At 38.3% G+C, this 21,753-nt stretch overlaps 2 protein-coding genes across 5 annotated transcripts in view; both read right to left on the reverse strand.

Annotated features, from left to right (window-relative positions):
* Nucleotides 1–369, reverse strand: part of opa1 (OPA1 mitochondrial dynamin like GTPase) — a 33,414-nt gene extending 33,045 nt beyond the window's left edge. For all 4 annotated transcript variants that reach the window (XM_026323403.1, XM_026323401.1, XM_026323402.1 and 1 more), the window contains exon 1: nt 193–369. In XM_026323403.1, the coding sequence (XP_026179188.1) occupies nt 193–221 (29 nt within the window). In that variant the 5' untranslated portion in view covers nt 222–369. The remainder of the gene's footprint in view (nt 1–192) is intronic.
* Nucleotides 370–746: 377 nt separating this feature from the next.
* atp13a3 (ATPase 13A3) overlaps nt 747–21,753 on the reverse strand; it is a 43,369-nt gene continuing 22,362 nt past the window's right edge. The window contains 25 exon segments of the mRNA XM_026322876.2: nt 747–4,782; nt 4,785–4,935; nt 6,461–6,553; nt 7,714–7,794; nt 7,980–8,068; nt 8,170–8,354; nt 8,605–8,782; nt 8,929–9,001; nt 9,097–9,193; nt 9,348–9,457; nt 9,553–9,595; nt 9,809–9,888; nt 10,028–10,156; nt 10,752–10,912; nt 11,729–11,853; nt 12,151–12,271; nt 15,406–15,559; nt 15,753–15,770; nt 16,084–16,203; nt 16,449–16,599; nt 17,184–17,245; nt 17,427–17,615; nt 17,860–18,017; nt 20,980–21,162; nt 21,316–21,447. Coding sequence (XP_026178661.1) covers nt 4,682–4,782; nt 4,785–4,935; nt 6,461–6,553; nt 7,714–7,794; nt 7,980–8,068; nt 8,170–8,354; nt 8,605–8,782; nt 8,929–9,001; nt 9,097–9,193; nt 9,348–9,457; nt 9,553–9,595; nt 9,809–9,888; nt 10,028–10,156; nt 10,752–10,912; nt 11,729–11,853; nt 12,151–12,271; nt 15,406–15,559; nt 15,753–15,770; nt 16,084–16,203; nt 16,449–16,599; nt 17,184–17,245; nt 17,427–17,615; nt 17,860–18,017; nt 20,980–21,162; nt 21,316–21,447 — 2,984 coding nt within the window. The 3' untranslated portion in view covers nt 747–4,681.

The following is a 21,753-nucleotide window of genomic DNA, read 5'->3' on the forward strand; positions in this document are numbered from 1 at the left end:
TAAGATAACGTCAGTAGGACAGATTTCTAGTTTATAATAAATCTGTCAGTAACAGTGAGCCTGGGAAAATAGCTAGACTTACTGAAACAAAGCTGCTGGCCAAATAGGCTGCCCACAGTGCAGTGGTGCAGTGCTAAGTGCTAAGAGCTAGCTTCTGTACTCGCTGGTTAGCTTTAATAAATGAGAACTTACCAGGCAGCTTTTCTCCCGACACGCAGCATGCTGCTGTTACCGACAGCAGGCAAACACGAATCTCTTCTAAAGTCACTCTTTATGCAGTTTAATTTATCTTGGGACACATTGGCTCGCTTGTCATGGCAGCTAACTATCTGGTTAGCTAACAAGGACACAACCAGAATGACAGTCCACTTCCTGTAGGCGGTGCTACCTCCAAATTAGCACTGCCAGAAAACGCACCAGTACGTGAGTTCCTATACAGTATAGCAGTGTCTGCTACATTTATCAACATGATATGATTTGTCCTGCATAAATCATATGCAGGAGGGATGCATATGAGGGATGCAGGACATTTCTCTAATCTTATATATGCTTTAGGTTGCTTATTAATAAATGATCTCTTTCAACCAGTGTCAACTACAGTAGTAAATATGTTTTGTGACCACTTTGCAATGCACCACACTGGTCTTTGGAATTCTTTTACATATGGCATTGATTAATCCCTGGTCTTTTCCTTGTCCAGGCCCACTGGAGACAAATAACTTGCAGACTTGTTACAGATTGTTTTGACAACATTTATTGCAAAGAAATAAATCAAGATATATCTGAAATACAATCCTTAGAGGGGGAAGACATTAAAATAAAAAATAAATTATACAAAAAATTTCAATTTGTATATCTCTGCCAATAAAAAAATAAATAATACAACCCAGTCGAGCCTCTTACCAACATGGGAGGTGCAAATAAAAAGCACACTACATAAATTGTACTAAAAAGCTGACAGAGCTTGACTGTAATAAAAGGTTTTACAAAGACTACATTTTCATTCAGTTAGGGTATTAATTTTATTTTCTCTATTCATTACAAATAGACATTTCCCTGAGGAAACAACATCCACGTGAGTCTTCGTACACTCAGTGGTTGACTCAATTTGAATGCCATTTGATGATTTCTTTAAAATATATGACGTGACTACGAGACCTGTCAATAGTCCTTATATGTTGTACCAGTATAAGAGCATAGAGGTTTAAGCGTAAAATTCATTGCTTTGACAAAGCTGTGTCAGGATAAAAAGGCAAAACTGTAGCATAGAAAAGCAACAGCATTTACACTTTGCACATCATTAAATTCAATAATTTCTGTATCAAGGTGCAGATGACACTGCTAAGACTGAATCATTTTGTCCTTAACAGCAATATGACTTCTTCCGCTGTACTCAGCAGCAATGCACATTTTTTTTACTAATTATATTTTAATTACACATGGATGTTAAACATTTCTTGAAAAAGTTCAACACTAGGAATGTAAAAATATGTGAATGATCAGACAGATGCTTGTCAAATTTTTAATTTGCTGAAGTGCCAAATGTGTTATCAGTTGAATTCCCTTCTTGGATTTATACAAAGTAAAGAGACAAGAAAAGCCAATTAGCAGACCTGCTTTACAAACCTGCACAGAAAAATCTTTCTCTTCAGGATAATGTTTAACTTCACCCAAACTCTAAAGACATTTACTGCTTTACCCAAGACAGAACAAATATTTATCTAGGTGCCTTAATTTCACCTTACAATAACTAATCCAGTATGTGAAATCAATGCCCAGGATTCAATCGAACCCAAGCTAATGTTTAAAAAACATGAAAGGACAACAAATCAGTACAGTTCAAATTAAGTATACGGAGAACTGAACTATTGTACCCAAATAGTAGTAAGAAAAAACACACACCAGCCCTTTGATGGTCCAAAAACCATAAATGTAAACCACACATATACAGATTAAATCCAGTCTAACATTATCGCCACTTCTGCTGTGTCAAATCAATTTAACATTACTCAAATTACCTATACAGATGTGATAAAAAATGTCTTTGGAAATAGAATCAATAAGTATTGCATTGCATTAAATGTCATTCTTTACACATTCATTTTATGCTTTAGTCTCAGTAAATTTGCAGAAAAAGAAAAAAATATATATACTACTGCATATTCAGAAGCATCAGCAACATTGCAGAAATCCAACAAATTCAAACATTTTGTTGACATAATTTTCCTGCAAATTGGCACAAAAATGTACAGTTGAGCCATGTTTTGCATTCCTCACCAGTTTCATCTGCTATATACTATATAATTGTCTCATACCAGCAATCTATCCACAAAGTACTGACTTTGCTCATCAAATAAACAACATATCCATAAAAAATGTGGTCACATTTAAGCTAGTCATAGAACAACCTTGATAAGTTTGTAGTATTATTACAGAGATGGGCAACCTCAACAAGTTTCATATGCATTTGTAGTATTATTACAGAGATAGGCAATCTCTGTAATAGATAATGGCTTTTTTGCCACTGAATTTGTCTTAATACAAATACTGTATTAAAGAAATCTACTATATGAACTTTCTATATGAAAAAAATCATTAAATCCCAGTGAGCAAGCTAAATGTGATGTCATATCGTATATGATAAAATGTCAGATAATGCAGCACTGCTACAAGACATTTAAAAAAATAATTTGCATTTACATTTTATTTCACATTTGTTTTACATAACCACTTATTTGCACTTATACAATACTTTAGGGAAACATACCATTTGAAATCTTCATATAAAAAATTAACTGCTCTACAGACTACACAATTTTACTGACAGGGAACCAACTGCCCTGGTGTGCCTTTCCATTTTGACTATCAAACATGTTGTCTAGTGGCTTTTGTTTGTACATTACTCTATTTGTAGTCTGTTATGATATCCAATAGTATTAATTTTCAGGGTTGAAAAAAGGATCAAAATTAAGGCAAAAAAAAAAATCTGTTAAGGAACAGGCTACATCCAGCCAGCATCAAAGTCTACAGTAGGTCAAAATGTAAGGAATACTTACACAGATTTTGAGGAGCATCTCTTTAAATGTCAAAGAGAGAGCAGTAAAAAATAAAATATAGCCCTTAACTCTATGAAGGTAACAAATGAATACAACTGTGTATGGTAATGAGCATCCACCTTACGCAGGGTGTGCTCTTGCATGAATGTTTGTGTGAGTATATAGGATGCATAATTCTTGACCTAAATTTACTATGACACTGAAATCAATCTTCCATAGGAAGAAATGTTCTAAAAAAATACATTTAGTAGGACAAATGGCTTTCTTTAGCTAATCTGAGACCAGTTTGTAGATATATGATGCACCGATTTATGTGGTCACACGTAACCTTCCATATCAGATGTTCTTGTAATACTGAAATGTAAATACCTCCCAGTTCTACGTTAACAATGGATATTTGTAGTAGTATTTCTAGTATTGCAACCATCAAGTCCCTATGATGGATAGTGAGCTGGCTTTAATCAAGTCTTGGTATATTTTTAGTCTTTTATGTCTAATGTCATTTGATGTTGTCAGTACATGGCTCATCAATGCAAAACCATCGGATAAGTTCATGATATACTAGCAGAGAATATGAGAATATGAAGCTCATTACACAACAGAAAACATTTTTTGATGGATGAAAACATTTTAGCACGGTAGCATGCTACGTTAGCAATCAAAATACAGCTAACGTGAATTCTACAGGTAACCCATTATGAATTGAAAAATTGTTAACCTGTTGTTGACATGACATAAATAATCATGAGCTATAAGAAAGTCATAAGAATTAATGACTACCAGATTTCTTTGTAGTACATTCAGATTTTGAAAAATTTCAGCATGGACTAATGGATCCGCTCCAAGCCTGTGGGTAAGCAAATCTTTTTGCTTGCTTTGGATATATGCTTCCCAGAGCACACACAGAAGAAACTTAGACAGTTTCTTGTGACTTGTTTCACACACACAAAAGTACAACACTAACTAGTGTGAGTGTTGCACTTAGAGGGCCAAGGTACAATCCGTCTGCTCGGCAAGCATGTCATTCATTCATTTCACTTCTTTTTTTTTTTTCAATGATTTTTCTCAGATGCGAGAGTGTGCTATTTAAATCTTACTCTAAAATAAATACTTAACAGTAGTACTATGATTGCTAAGACCTTGTTATGTTAATATTGGAATAAGAGTAATTATTTTCTGGCATTCAACTCCGTGCATCTTGTGGCACATTTGTCAGAATCTCTGATGTGGACTAGAGCTTTGGCTCTCATTTACAGTATAACCCTTTCAGACAGATGAAGAGAGGGAATACTAAATCTGGCCAGAGCTTAAAGAGGTCCACCTGGGTTATGAAGTCTCTTCCCAGCCTGGGCTGGATTCTGCTCACATCTGGGCAATGAGGCATGGGAATTCAATTGAATGTCACTGATGGTATTATAGTATTTAAAGACAAACAGAGACCTGAGAACATGCAAGAAGCCAGAGAGAGCAAAATACTGAGCGCTGAAATGCAGCTGTACTTTACAAGTAATCCTATAGTTTTTATAATGTGTCTGAAACTACAGAAGTACACGCAAGTCTCTGAAAAGCAAACAGCAAACAATTATCCTGCAGCAATTTTGTATGTAGAGATGAATTCATGTCCATTAAACATGATGTCTCCAGTAAAAAGGGTAGACTAAATACTGGAAGGGATTGTTGGGGTGAAAGGAGTTGATCATGATGTGATAGGCAGAGCTGTTTCTGAACAGGAATTGGCTTCAGTGGTAGTGGTTGGTTTTGGAGGCCAGTCAGGGTCCACACTGAGCTCCTGGGCCAAATGCATGTAGCGAGCCTTGGGAATCTTGTTTGAGCAACACAGCCAGGGCGGACACTTTTGTGCTGGCAGGTCAATGCTCCCCTGAAAACCGCAGAGCCCCAACAATATACAATAAAATAAAAATACAAGAGGAAAGAGGAAAGAAAGAGATTAAAGTTTTCAGCTGTTGGGACAGTGTGTTCAGTTTTACTGTCGAATCAGACAGCACCTTGCTAATGTAACTGTGGAATACAAAATACAAAATTGGAGAGGTGCAGTTTACGTGATACACAGGCACAATTTTTACAATGGTGAACTACAACCAGTGTGCATGCAGGCCAGTCATTCAAAACAAAATTGTGCATGATAATAATCTGAATGTTTTGGCAGTTGACATCTCAAAGAGTGGGCTTACTATTTAAAAACAAGCTCATGGAGTCAAGGAGCAAACAAATAGAAGGATTCAACAGCAGATCCTTACAAATTAAAAAAATAAATAAATAAAGTAAGATTTCATGATTAATGCAGACGTGCTTCAATTGTTAAACATCCCATACTCGATGGGAACCACTAATAGCAACAACAGACACAGATTAACTGTTAGCTAACTAGCTAACTAAAAGAGAAGCAGCAAAAAGAAGCAAGTAATGGAAGAAATCCAAGGCTTGGAAACAGTTTGAGCAATTAATGTAATAATAACAATAAAGTTCCTTTCTTGTTTTGAAATGTTAATGTTACTACAATAATGTGTACAGTACACATTTACTTGGCAACTGCCTATTAAAACAATGTAGAAGTATATACCAAAATTACATATTATTTCACAGATATGTTATTTTAAATACTATCATGCCTGGATTCCAATAATTTCTTCTGTATCACCTCCATCTTAGCACCACCTTCTGATATCACATGCCTCAGCTTTCTTCCTCTGTCATCCTCATTCTGACTCACTACATTGACATTGCTTAAGTGTTGAATTTTGCGATTGAATTTTGGCTGAACAAATGCATTGTCAGTAACACATGCATAAGAAATATAAGATATTGAAAGGTGAGCAATAAGCTTTGTTAAAGGGGCATCTCACATGCTGGTTTCACGAAAGAAGTGGGATCATAACTCATCCACCTAACCTTAAAGCCTCTAATTAAACCAATGACTTTCCAGTCATAGACCCACTTATCTCAGTGTTACTGTGTTTAACAGTGGCCACTAGTGCTACATTTGCAAATAGCTCCCACAACAAAATAAGTAAAAGATAAGATATTCTTATGTCATACGTTTTGCTGCTGTAACATCAAGTATTCACCCACTGTGGGACAAATAAAGCTTTATCTCATCTCTTAAAGTACCTCGTTTAAAAAACAGTTATAGAGCTTATGTCAAAAAAAGAATTTTGGTGTACAACTGTAACTGTTATCAAGCCCTGAACAAAGTGTCCATCAGAGTGACACAAGAGGGAGAGGAGAGAATGAGACTAACATCTCCCACATGCATGTCTTAGTTAGATGTTATAATAGGAAGGTATGCTCTGTGACATTACAGAAAGAAGTGGGGACAGAAAGAGGGAACACCACACAGGAGGAAAATGAAAGCACTAGAGAAGAAGGTGTCAGATTTTCCCAACCTGTGGTGTCGAGGCAGCAGGAGTGACGACAAAGCTGCCCTGTTTGTCTCGGCTGAACACAAGCTTCCATAAGACGATGTCAAGGATGAAGGTCTATGGAATAGTGCAGTGGGCAGGGGAAAAAAATTACAGAGAGGCTAATTTGATTTCATATTACTCCAGCTATTGCTTTGTGCACAGAGGTCTTCAGTTGTGTTTGCAACACCACACTGTGTAGAAACTTTTTCAAGTTGTGTGTTATTCATTGCATGTCAGATTAAGATGAAATAAAATTAGTAAGAAGCGTGGATACTGTTGGCTCAAAATATGAAGAACTGCTGAAATGTTTAATTCTGTGCAAACTTATTTTGATTAATTAATTCACTTGAACGGTGAAAGGACTTTGTACTGGCAGTTTAGAAAAACAGATTAGTCTATGGTGTCTGCTAAGAAGTGTATGTATGCAAGGGCAGCTGTCTAAAAGGAAGGCAGAGGCATAGTGATATTGCTCCGCTGAGAATGGCAGGTCAGCATAAACTATCCATTGTCGGGCAGTTGTACATTTGTTGTACAGTTATACAGTCGTAGTTTCTTAAAGAGGATCTGTTAACCTAAAAACAAATGCTGCTTTGAGCAGCCTCCCAAATGTATACATTTCACCAAAACAGTTCTTTCTCACATTCTTTGATTATTTACAATTACTGATACATAGGGTTGGGTGACAAAAATAATAACTAATCAATAATTATTACAATAAAATTTCCCTGAATAACGATGTTAAACACATTGATACAAGTATTTGTTCTGCATTGTTAGATTGGTTGTGCACATGATGGGATGGGATCAATTGATATGTTAAGGCATAAAAATAAATGATCGCTTAGAACCATGACATGATTAATTCAGGGGTTTAGCAGCTCTAAAGTGAATATTTTTGAATGAATATATAAACACTTTGCAAAGTTGTCTTATAAACAAGTTGTTTACATTCATTGTTACACATGTGCTTATGGTGTAAAAATTATCATTGCTCAATATGAAAAAGTCATGATAATATTTTTGTCCATATCGCCCAGCCCTACTGAAACAGTAGTTTGTCTTTTTAAAGCCAAGTAATATTTTCACTTTAAACATAATGTCTTCTCACAGCACAACACTGTTTCTGCTGTCTACTTAAAGGAGACAAAGATGAGCACACTGCATGAAAAAACAAAAACTGAACATGAGAAAAGCACCTACTATTACCATGTGTTTATGTATTGTATGTGTCTTACCTCCACCACAACCGACACAGCGGCATTGAATAAGATGATAAGCAGGAGTTTCACCCTCCATTCAAACGGGATACAAACAATCTGTAGAAAAAAAGAGACCCTCCAACACTGACAAAAAAAACCACCATGCGATATTTACTAAGACAGCTTTGTTTTAACACTATGTGTCTGCATTATTAAGAGATGATATTGTAGAGCTTGGCATAAGCTACTATACACACCGGAGCTAAGTAATTGTGTGTTTTTGTGTCAATGATGTTTCCTACCTCTAGATACTCGTCAATGATTTCGACAGGGTGGAACAAGATGAACAGCAGGAAGAAATACAAACTCAAGACTGACATCACAAAAGGCCCTAGGAACACACACAATCACAAGTAAATTGGGCATACAGAAAATTAACTTTGTAACTTTGTTTTAGGACAGAGTTACTAATGTTAAAAATATGATTCTTACAGTTCTTGTAGCTAGGCTGCCTGAAAGGTTTGCCCTTTGAGAAAACAATGGCAACTATGAGATACTGGAAGGAGGACACATAGAAGATGCTGGTGTTCTCAAAGTTTTGGATATTGTGCTCGTCTATTTCCGTGTCGTTGTCGTAGTGGTCGGTCTCATTGAGGTGTAATGACATGTTGCAGACACTAGGTGCGGACAGAGTTCAGTTAAAAAACAATTCAATTAAATATTGAAGTCAAAACACAGAATTCATGTTTGTTTTTGATAAAAATAAAACAAAACAAAACAAAAAAATCATAGAGATATACAAGGTTATTTAAATCATTAATGATCTTTGTCCCCACAAAGAACAGGCTCCAAAGTTAAAACTTCTCCAAATTCATGCTATGATGGTATTTTTAGCTGCAGTTCATCTGTAATGATAACGATGCTCACTCAGTAAGTGGTGTCCAGACAGTATACCATGGCTGCCAACGGACCCAAAAGAATGTAATGATCTGGAAGCCAAAGCAAATGAGCATCTGGGTCAGCACAGAGAACAGCAGAGGCGCTGAGATCAATCCTGACGGGGGACGACGAGACACCAGCTCTTTCCATGCTTGGTTCAGACTCACTTAAGAGGAGAAAAACAGGTGAAAATTAAGACAGACAGAAAAAAAAAAAACAGGAAATAAAGATATTGCTTCAGAAAAATAAATATGTAACATAACTGAGGTACAATGCATACTGCCTAAACATTGCTACTCCCCTTATACTTACTGGTAAAGACAATAAATAGGATGATGGCAATGTCGATGAAAAGGAACTGAAAGTCTCCTAGATTACTGAGGATCTGAGAAACAGAGAGAGAACAGGTCAGAGACTTCACCAGGCTTCTTTCTCATTGATTCCACATCTACTTTTTACTATAGCTGCAGCAGTACATACAGAGTACAGGACAGTGACACTGATGTATTGGATGATGCTGTAGAGGGCCATAAACTTGAATACACAGAACGAGGTGATGAGAGCAGCACGTCCTTCTCTATAAAAGCAAGCAAAGACTGTGTGATCTCTCTACCGAACATAACCCCAAGAAAATCAACAAGCCATTGCTTATTTTGAAGTAAGACATTCAAATTTTTCTCTTGTGTTTCTTGATTTATTGTGTGATAAGCAAATGAAAAGGACAGAATCACCTGATGAGGCTAGGGACACAGGAGATGTTTGGTGTTCTGGAAGTGAACGGAGATGCCACTGAGGCCTCAAGCTCTGACAGAGAGATACCACTATGAGCCCTCTTCAGAGCCTAGGTTAGGGAAGACAGAACTCTTATATACAGACTGCAGTTAATTGGTGTATACTTTATTAATCAACATTCATCTGTAAAGTGGCTGTACATACCCCACAATCGTTCGCTCCATCTCCACACATCCCTACGAAGTAGCTGTAAGCAAATGACAAAGAGCAGTGACACCACAAATTCCCTTAAGCAAACATTATACTTTGTTTTTGTTTGTAGTTTTTATTGAAGGCTGAATGTCCTGTTGATGATAACCTAACAGACCCAGCAGATTACACTGTGTATGCAATACTATCCTGAGCTTTAAATTATTTGTCAAACTTTTTTCTTATAGCTTCACCGTGTTTGGATACTCACTCTACATCCTGCAGTGCCTGAATAAGCTCGGTTTTCTGATCTGGTGCCATTCTGGCAAACACTGTCCCACGCAACACCAGCTACAAGGCAGAATGCATGATCGTAACAGCAGAAATATAAGGCATCATAGAGATAGCTCCTAATAGGATTAACCTGGACATTTAATCTCCTGTTACAAAAAGGTTAGAGATAATCTGTCTCATTTAAGAGAGCTCATACCTTTTGAAGCATGTCGGGGAAATGCTCTGAAATTACAGCAAACGATTTTCCGTTCATAGCAAAGTGGTACTGCTCTTGTGTTTTGGGCTCATCTATGTGACACACATCCTCCAGGCTGATGTTCACTTCCTGTCAGAGTCAATATGGATGGATCCAAAACATTATATGATACCAGAGTTGAACAAACATATATCAAATACTGAACTGTATTGTGTAAACAAACTTCAAATTGTTTTTCTTCTCTATACATTCAGAAATATATATAAACTACAGCTTTGTAGATTGTACCAAAAGTCTAAATGAAATCCAGCAAAACATTCCTCAGTGAGCAATTTAAATCAGTTTGTTTCAAATTTTCTTATTTCATCCAGTCATCTCTTACTGGTGGAGCAAATGCATCATGACTGATTAAATAGATACAATAATTTGTGTCAAATGTCACACACGATACAGTCTACAGTCTAGACAACATACCCTTCAGTCTATGTGCCAGCCCACCTGTGAATATTTTTGGTTTTGTTTGGCTCAGCAGCCAACTGACCTGACATTTTTTCAAAAAGAGTTTTATCAGCTGGATGAAACACCAGGATTACCGTGTAGTTGCACATGGACTCATATTTCTCTTGTCAACACTTAATGTATGGTTGCATTCAGCCTTTTGTGTGCATGTGTGTTTCTTTTGTTTGTGCAAGTATTTGTTTTAGTATTAGCCACATTGCCTCACCTCCAGTTGAGATGCATTGCTTGGTTTATCAGCATATCTCCAGGTGATCTTGGCGGCCTGTCCATCATGGGGAGGAAAGGCATCAGCAATGATGACGGTGTCCTGTGGTGGAATCATTCCACAGTCCCGGGCCACTGAGATAGCTGTCAGCATATTGTCACCTGTAACGTGGAGGGAGTAAACATTATCCCCAAAATTCCATAGTCCTTGTCCTCCTGACACAGATTCAATACTTAAACCAGAAACCATTTAGTAAAAAAGCTCAAGTCTTTAAGCTCAAGACTACCCACCTGGGTCAATCAAATTAGAAAAAAAAGACTGCTACAGTGTCTGTCTGTTGTTACCAATTTGTGTGTTTCACTTTGCTCCTCCACTTCCTTTTCCACCTCTCTAATACACATACAGAGTTTGCCTGCCTGTGACTGATGGTCACAAACTGTTTTCAAATGGGCTTGAATAGAATGAACTAACAAACAACTGGTTAGAGAGGATGCCTGTGATACTAAATTCATGTTCAGCTTCATTGTTCTTTGCCTGTGGCAATCTTCAGAAGACAGAGGAACAGGTGAAAATAAATGCAAAAAGTAAAAAAAAAGAAAAAAGAAAAATAAGATCAGGTGGTGGACATTAGAGTTAGTTTATGCAGGTTACACTGAGCAGCCTAGAAATAGAATTAGTTAAGATTACGGGTACAAGCTGAGTATATACCAGAGGGATTAACCATACTGAGTGTCAAAGTAGAGAAGATTACCCAACTTACTGTGCTGCTTGTCTTGAGCGATTCAAGTGGTTTAACCAGCTACAGAGAAGAACGTGAACATTGTGTGTGCACGTATTGTAAGTAGTTATTTGCATAACTGTGTTTGTGCATGTTCATTTTTCATTAGTGACAACGATGCAAATATATGTTTCATTTAAGGTTGGGTGCATTACAGGTGTGTGTTTGTATATAGGTGTAGATATGTGCTTTTTCTCACCAGTAACCATGACAGTGCGGATGTTGGCTCGGTGCAGGTCCTGCAGCACCCCCAGGGTTTCTGCTTTCAGCTTGTTCTGCATGACTATCAGACCCAGAAACTCCATGTTTGTCTCTATGTGATCCCTAGTAATGAAGATATGAACACATTTGTACTTAAAGTAACTGTCAAGTCTAAAACCTTATACTATGTGTAACTTCATGTTCCCAGTACTTACTATCATGTTATGGTGCCCAATAAATCAATCATATTGATGCGTTGAGTATGCAAGTTCTTCGCTCAACACAAAAAAGTTTTCTCATTTATGTCATATGTTAGAGTGGTCCAGGTGTAACAGCATTAAACATTACTAGTGTAGAGTATGGTGACTATATGGACATGTTAAATCGAAGTTTAAAAACAACACAATTGATAAACACTACCTGCTGATGTTTTGGACTTTGTGCCAAGTGAGTTTGGACTCGAGACGACGGTGTGCCAGAGCAACAACCCTGAAACCCTGTTTGGTGTAACCTTCCAATACCGCTGCAAAATTTTCTGGCACTGCAAAGATACAAGCAGACAATGGAGAGGTAGAGGGGGGGTTACAATATTGATAATTGTTATATATGAGGATCCAATGATATTTATATGGATAGTACACTTATATCTAAAGTATATATATAAAATAGCCTCACTGTTCACATCTCTCACTCTCACATCCAAACTGGAAAACACAAAAACTAGTTCTACTTTCCATTGTGTACCATCCACCTGTCCCTTACTCAGTGTTAAAATGAATTTCCAGACTTCTTATCTCATTTAGTGCTTAGTTCAGATAAAGTCATTATAGTGGGAGACTTTAACCTACATGTAGATGTTGAAAATAATAGTCTCAGCACTGCATTTAACTCACTATTAGATTCAACAGGCTTCTCTCAAAATGTAAATAAACCCACTCACTGTTTTAATCACACCATTGATCTTATTCTGACATATGGCATTGAAATTGAACATTTAACAGTATTTCCCCAAAATCCTCTTTTGTCTGACCATTCTTTAATAACTTTTGAATTTAAAATATAATAATCATACAGTGTTTTGAAGAAAATTTCACTACAGATGTTTAGATGACAACGCTGTTAATGAATTTAAGAAAATGATTTTAGGGGAGCATGGTGGATGAGTGGTTAGCACTGTTGCCTCACAGCAAGAAGGTCCTGGGTTAGCAACCTGGCCTTTCTGTGTGGAGTTTGCATGTTCTCCCCGGGCTTGCGTGGGTTTGTGTGTGGTTGTTTGTCTTTGTGTGTCTATATGTGCCCCTGTGATGGACTGGTGACCCGTCCAGGGTCTCTTACCCGCCAGTCTCACCCCTGCCTTTCACCCGAAAAGAGAACTGGTAGGCTCCAGCAGATCCCCATGACCCTGGTTAAGGAATAAGTGGGTATAGAAAATGGATGGATGGATGGATTCCATCTTTATTTAGATCTATGCCCTGTGTGATCACAGTGGAGGGCAGCTGCCTCAATCTTATTTCCTGCCAAGTTGATTATCCTGTTGACAGTGCTGTAGCCTCTCTGAAAAAGATATTAGTGAATCAGAACACCTTAAAGGAGCCATCACAAAGGCTGGAAAGGCCTACAAATTTAGAGGAATTTTATCTAGCCTGGAAAAACAGTCTTCTTCTTTTCCTTTCGGCTGCTCTAATAACATATAAAAAAGCTCTCCATAAAGCCAGAACTACATACTATTCATCCCTAATAGAGGAAAATAAGAACAATCCCAAGTTTCTTTTTAGCACTGTAGCCAGGCTGACAAAAAGTCACAGCTCTGTTGAGCCCGGTGTTCCCTTAACTCTCAGCAGTGATGACTTAATGAGTTTCTTTACAAATAAAATCCTAACTATAAAAATTAACTATAAAACTATAAAATTCCTCAGATGCTTCCTATAGCTGCAACAAGTGAATCTTCTGCTACAGTAGCTCTTGAATCATCTGTAAGACCTGAGTTATGTTTAGACTGCTTTTTCCCTGTAGATCTCTCTGAATCTATGTCAACAGCTGCTTCATTTAAATAATCAACATGTCTCTTAGACCTAATCTGAACTAGACTGCTCAAAGACACCCTGCCATTAATCAGCTCACCGTTATTCGACTTACAGTAACAGGCTATGTCCAGGCTTTTAAAACTGCAGTAATCAAACCCCAACAATCAAAGCACAATCTTGATCCAGGAGTCTTTGCTAATTATAGACCTATATCCAACCTATCATTTATTTCTAAAATCCTTGAAAAGGCTGTTGCTAAGCAGCTATGCAGCCATATACACAGAGATGAACTATTTGAAGATTTTCAATCAGAATTTAGAGCACATCTTAGTACAGAAACAGGACTGTTAAAACTCACCAAAGATCTACTCTAAGCCTCAGATAATGGACTCATCTCTGTACTTGTCCTGTTAGACCTAAGGGCCACAGCATCTTATTACAGGGATTGGAGCATGTGATTGGAATTAAAGGAACAGCATTAAAGTTGTTCCAATCTTATTTATCAGACAGATTTGTTTATGTTCATGATGATGATGAACCTTGCACGCGCAAAAGGTTAGTTATGGAGTTCCACAAGGTTCTGTGCTAGGATAAATTCTCTTCACCTTATACATACATTCCCTTAGGCAATGTTATTTGGAAGCACTCTATTAATTACGATTGTTATGCAGATGACGCTTTATCTAGCTATGAAACCTGATAACTCAAACCAGTTAGCTAAGACTTCAAGCATGTCTAAAGGACACAGAGGCCTGGATGACTAGTAACTTTCTAGTTTTAAATTCAGAGAAAACAGAAGTTATTATATGTGGGCCTAAAACCCCCAGAAATAGCTTTTCTAACATTATAGCTACTTAATCTGCATACATAAAAGAAGTCTCTAGAACTGTCTTCTTTTATTTGTGCAATATTGTCAAAATTAAGAACATCATATCTCAAAATGAAATGCAGAAAACTAGTCCATGCGTTTGTTACTTCAATGCTAGATTATTGTAACTCATTACTCTCCAGATGTCCCAGTAACTCATAAAAGCCTCCAGTTAATCTAGAATGCTGCAGCCAGAGTCCTAACAGGAACTAGCAGGAGAGATCATATTTTTCCTATACTAGCTTCTCTTCATTTGCTCCCTGTAATATCCAGAATAGAATTTAAAATCCTTCTCCTCACACACAAATGCTTTCATAACCAAGCTCCTTCATACCTTAAAGACCTCATAACACCATATTATCCCATAGAGCACTTCATTCTCTGAATGCAGGTCTACATGTGGTTGTGGTTCTGCTGCAGGCTTCTTCCATCAAAGGGAGCTTTTCCTTTCCACTGTTGCCAAGTGCTTGCTCATAAGGGATTTTTTGGGTTTCTGTTTTTGAAATGTGCCTTGAAATGATTGTATTGCCATTTGCTGCTATACAAATAAAGTGAATTGAACTGAATAGATATCTGACCGAGTAACATAAAAAAGCACGTAAAAACATAATCAAATGAAGTTTAAGATTAATGGATTTTCTGTAACCATTTTATCCAAATACACTGCTACTTACTACATACTAAAATCCACAGATTTAGTAGTCTAGTGGGCTTTAAGTAATATGTGATGTGTTTTTTAGCGCTGTTCGCCAGCATAGCACTTACAGTAATTAGTCACCTCACCTGTCTCTTTCTTGCAAAGAGTAGCCACCACCTCTGGTGCTCCCTTCACGTAGGCCTCCATTCGTTTCTCCCCCAGCAGCCGAGCCACTACACTCATTCTCTGCAGAGCTGAAGAAAAAGGAAACTGCCGCACGATACCAATCTCATACGCTGACTGCAAACGCACACAGACAGAAACAAAACAACGTGGTTTATAATTTTTCAAAGAGATAAAGCGCCCCACATCAACAATTGAAAGTGACAATTTATGTTTAATTTCACAGTTCTTTAAAAATTATCTGCATCGTTAATTCTGAAGAAAACGGAATCTGAGTACCATATATCCAAGAAGGAAGCACAATACTCACAGAGAGCTCACTAAGTTCCTAGAATAAGAAAAACAGCAGAAAGAGATGAATTGGTAAGAAAATTAAATTTAAAAAAACAAATAAACCAAGTGTTCACACTATACTCTAATGTTAAATGTCTCTTCTACAGTGTGGCTTGTGAATATGCTGATTTTACTATAGGCAATATGCTGTGGATGTGGACAAACGTAACTAAACTTGAATGAGGATAAAAAAAATAAATAATATTTATTTATTATATATTTATTGATATTATCAGACTGATAGATCTGTATGTACTTCAATATATGTCTATATGCAGATATTTGATCTACTGGGTTGCTGTACATACCATGTCTTGTTCTGGTGATACGACAGGCTCTGGGGGCAACAGCTGTTTTGGGGGTCGAACCACAGTGGGCATGATACGGTTATGGAGAGATGTCTCCTCCTCAGTGGCTTCCTCCAGGGTCTAGGCAGACAAAGATTCAGAGAAAATTGGATTCAGGCCAGCAAAGCAAGATATAACGAAAGGGTAAACATACTTAACACAATAAATATCTAAAATTTATATTTATAAATTTAGAGTCCCACTTTCTGGTGGACTATGGTAGAATACACATAAAGGAGTCCACATGGTTTTTGGTCTCCATTTATCTTTTTATAGAGTCCTCACCAACATTAACTTACAGTATGGATAGATACAAAACAACTCACCCAGCCTGTAGCCTCAAACATTTTCAGGTCTAGGGGGTCTCCAGACAGCTGTCCCTCTATTTTGGTAAGAGAGTGGCAGGTGGCCATACAAGCCACAAAATGGGATTTGACAAGATTCTGCTTGTAGGCACTTTCCTCTGACAGGTGGAAACTGGAGAGACAGGACAAGTACGAGGTAGATGAGATAAGAAGACAAGTTTTGCTCAAACAATAAATAATAAATAAATGGGGAGAAGTGCAAGTAAGAAAAACAGATGGTAATAAAATTACGTGTATGAAAACAATTATGAAAGCAAGCAGAAAAACAGTGCATTATTAGATTCTATTTATCACAGATTTGTGCTAAAGCATTTTTTTCTATAGATATTACATAATAATTCTTATTCTCATTTTGGTTAAAAAAATCATACTGCTATAATATGACATTTTTAAGAAATTTATTATTTACTTTACATTGATGCAGACATGAAAATGTACTAACTACAGACTGGTTAGTTGAGGATTTTACAAATGTTCGCTAGTATCACTACATTTAGAGAAATATTAGCATCTTCAATGACTCAGTTTATTTAGCATTTATGGTTAAACTAAAATGTCTGAACATAACAACTATGAGTAGAGAAGACCAGAGACTAAAAAAAAAAAACTTCAGATTTCTTTGTGGTGCAAATGAAATGCATTGAAACAGTAGTAATTCCATGTGCATTTACTTGATTTGAGCACAGGACAGCTTACCTGCCATTCTCAACTCTTTGGACTCCCCACAGATCTAATCCATCTTCTGTCAAAGTTCCAGTCTATAAAAACAAAGACACAGAACAAAAATGCATCAAACAGGCAAGGTCTGTACTGTGACACGACCACAGGCAGGTGGAATTTATTTGGGTAACATTATTGTTTATATGAAAAGTCATATATTTTTATTTCAGATGTGTATTTTCATGCTTGACTATGAAAGAAAGGACCACTAGAACTTGCCTTGTCAAAGCAAACCAAATTGATTTGCCCACAGATATTGATCCTCTGAGGACTGATGCAGAAAATGCCAATTTTTTTGAGGCGTTGCTGGGCATACACAATCCCAGCTGTCAAGGCAGCTGGCAGTGCTGGTGGCACAGTGATGGTAATGATATCCAGGGACTCTATGATAATAGTTCCAGCTGGCACCTGGGGGATGGAGGGGCAGAGAAGGAACAGGTTTTTACCAGGTCTGAACAGGTCTTACTTTAACTGACTGAATATGACTACCAGTCAAAGACACAGCCAGTGAATGCTCCATGGGACAGTGTAGTATTTGGGTTTCTTGCAGCTGCATTCTTTTCACCCTCTTTACTGCCACAAGACTGAACTCATGCAATTCAAAATCAGAATAGTGCATCTGCTTAACATGCTTGTTTGCCTCCTACATCACCTTGTTGATGATGCAGAGGACGATGGTGTAGACAAAGCCGATTCCAGCCACAACCACCAGACACAACAAGAAGAGGTAGGCATCATGGTACAGCTTGAAGTCGGTGGGTTTTGGATAAAGGATGGAGTGCACCAGTTGGCCTTTGGCTGTGCTGAAACCTGGGTGAAGAGGTTAAGTTTTGGGTGAAAGGTTATTTTCAATATTTGATCAGACATGGACAAAAATTGAACTGTGACAATAATGTTGCAAACATGGGCTTATCAGAAAACCCAATGTCCAAACCATCTCAATCTGGCTTCCCTGGCTTTTTCTCCAAAACATCTAACATGAGCTGTCCCTCTGATGTACTCATTCCTGATCGTATCCATCCTTGTCACTCCCAGAGAGAACCTCAACATCTTCAGCTCTGCTACCTCCAGCTCTGCCTCCTGTCTTTTTCTCAGTGCCACTGTATCTAAACCAGACAACATTGCTGGTCTCACCACTGTCTCGTACACCTTTCCTTTCATTCTTGCTGACACTCTTTTGTCACACATCACACCTGACACTTTCCTCCACCCGTTCCAACCTGCTTGCATACGTCTCTTCACTTCTTTTCCACACTCTTCATTGCTCTGAACTATTGAACCTAGGTACTTAAAATCCTCCACCTTCTTCATCTCTACTCCCTGTAACCTCACCATTCTACTTGAGTCTCTCTAATTTACAGACATGTACTCTGTTTTACTGCAGCTAAGCTTCATTCCTCTCCTTTCCAGAGCAAACCTCCACCTCTCTAGATTTTCCTCCAACTGCTCCCTGCTCTCACTACAGATGACAATGTCATCGGCAAACATCATGGTCCACAGAGATTCCTGTCTAACCTCATCTGTCAGCCTGTCCATCACCACAGCAAACAAGGGGCTCAAAGCCGATCCTTGGTGCAGTCCCACCTCCACCTTGAACTCCTCTGTCATACCTACAGCACACCTCACACTCCAGACTTCCTCATGCAAAACCACGGCTCCGCTCTCGGCACTCTGCCAAACGCTTTTTCCAAATCTACAAAGACAATGCAGCTCCTTCTGGCCTTCTCTTTACTTCTCCATCAGCATTCTCAAAGCAAATATTGCATCTGTGGTGCTCTTTCTTGGCATGAAACCATACTGCTGCTCACAAATGCTCACTTCTGACCTCAGCCTAGCCTCCACTACTCCTTCCCATAATTCATCGTGAGTCATCAGCTTTATTCCTCTGTAGTTTCCACACCTCTGCACATCTCCCTTGTCCTTAAAAATGGGCACTAGTACACTTCTCCTCCATTCCTCAGGCATCCTCTCACTCTCCAAGATCTCATTAAGTAGCCCAGTCAAAAACTCTACTGCCACCTCTCCTAAACACTTCCATACCTCCACAGGTATGTCGTCAGGACCAACTGCCTTTCCACTCTTCATCCACTTCAACGCCTTCTTCACTTCATCCTTACTGATCTTTGCTACTTCCTACTAAACAACAGTCACCTCTTCTACTCTGTGCTCTCTGACATTTTCCTCATTCATCAACTCAAAATATTCCTTCCATCTTTCCATCACACTTGTGGTACCTGTCAAAACATTTCCATCCATGTCCTTGATCACCCTAACCTGCTGCACATCCTTCCCATCTCTGTCTCTCTGCCTCACCAACCTGTACAAATTCACCTCTCCCTCCTTAGAGTCCAATCTATCATACAAATCCTCATACGGCCTTCGTTTGGCCTTTGCCACCTCTACCTTCACCTTACGCTGCATCTCTCCTGTCTGTTCTATTCTGTCCTCTCAGTGTCCCACTTCTTCTTAGCTAACCTTTTCCTCTTAACACACTCCTGAACTTCCTCATTCTACCACAAAGTCTCCTTATCTGCTTTCCTCTTTCCAGATGACACAGCAAGTACCCTCCTATCTACCTCCATCTGGAGGAACCTCCCAGAGCCTGTTTCAGCTCATCTCTGAAAGCCACTCACTCTTCCTTTTTCAACTGGTGTTCAGTGAGCTGATGTTCCCGTCTGCTGAAAAGTGTCCAAAAAACGGTAAGAAAGTACTTATCTTTCGTTTTTAATTTAGCCTTATATATTTCATTGGTTAAATATGAAGCTACTTTGGGAGAGTGATTGCGAGTAACTTTCTGGGTCTGTATTGTTAGCAAGCTGTAGTTTAGGCCATAGGCATGGGTACCAAAACATGCTAATAACCCCAGCGGCTAAATTATTATAGTAGCATGCGTTGTATGGATAAACTCATATGTTATTCATTCTGTTTCTGTACCGGAGAGTTTCTCTCCCTCTGCATGAGAGACGGAGCAACGCACACACTGTAGCCATGCCCTGTTTACATTTTACACACACGGCTTCAGCTAATGATGGCAGGGGAAAACCATTCATTTCAAACGCATAATTACACTGTTGCGTATTAGAATTGATGCTGACCATGCTTATCATGTGTGCAGCAAATCAAAGTAGAAACGCGTGCAATTCAGACGAATATTCTTGCTAAAACACGCAGGATAACTTTCCTCAATAAATGTGTCTGTGCGTTCGACACACACAGGAAAGAAATGAAGGGGGGAAATTTAAAATCGGCAAAACACATCGACCAAAAGAATCGGCATCATATATCCGCCATCGGCTTCCCTGATTTCTAAATATCAGCATCGGCATCGGACAGAGAAAACCCATATCGGTCGACCTCTAGTATACATAAACAGAATGCAATGATGTGCAAATCATATAAACCCATATTTTAACAGAACTTAGAAAACATATCAAATGTTTAAACAGAAAATGTACCATTTAGGAAGAATGTTGGCTGCCTAAATCAAGAGGGTATTACTGAACTTTGCTTGTTTGTCTGTCGCAAGCCATTGTTTTTTTTATCTAACTTCCCTTAATAAAAAACATCTAAGACTGGAGCCCTAAAGTATGGATTAAATCAGAGATGCTTTTCATAAACATTTGTGCCTCTCAGTAAAACTTAAATATATAAAATCCTGTTTGAACGTCATTGTTTTAGTCCCACAATTTCTATGTTAAAGATAAAAGGCATTTACAAAAATTTAACACAACATTCATATTGTCTACTAAAGTTCCCAGACACACATATGTACCTGTGCGGACCACCACAGCCTTGACCAGTTCATCTGTGTAGAATCGGGTCTGAATGACGTTGGTGCCACAAAACAGTGTGTGTCTCTTATGCTCCTCTGTGTTGTAGGCACAGTTGGCCTCCTCCTTTATATCCCCTGGCATCAGGTTTGGGAGGTTGGTCTTTGTCACAGGAACACTCTCACCTGATAGGGGTACACTACTATTAGGACTGGCTGCTAGGAGGTCATTAGGATTCGATGGAAAGAGTCATGGTGGTTGTTTATTTAGTTTAGCAAATATTTCATCAGTATCTTTTTTGAGTTATCAGTCTTGCATTTTCTGATTTCTCCTCTAACCTGTGAGCATGCTTTCATTGACAATGCAGGTGCCTGTGACCAGCACAGCATCACATGGCATGATGGTCCCGTTCCTGGGGATGATTATCAGATCTCCAGGTACCAAATCAGTAGACAAAATTTCTTCAGTTTCTGCCGGGAAGGACGGTGGTAAAAGAGAATGGAGGAAAAAAAAAAAAACAACAACAACAAAAAAACAAAACATGAGTGTAGAGAAAGGTGAAAAGTGTGTAGGTGAGGCAACAGTAACAGTCAGAGGATGGGGAGAGTGGGTAGGGATAAAAAAGGAGATATTCTGTGTGTCAGAACCCCAGAGACTTGCTCAGTACATTTCTCATTACTTGCACTGCACTAAGTAGCACGGAAAAAAGCTGAGGCATCACAAGCAGGGACCAATGCAATAAAATGATGCATAAACAAAAATATAAGCAGTGTACA

Source organism: Mastacembelus armatus, chromosome 4 (assembly GCF_900324485.2).
Source record: "Mastacembelus armatus chromosome 4, fMasArm1.2, whole genome shotgun sequence".
Taxonomy (NCBI): domain Eukaryota; kingdom Metazoa; phylum Chordata; class Actinopteri; order Synbranchiformes; family Mastacembelidae; genus Mastacembelus; species Mastacembelus armatus.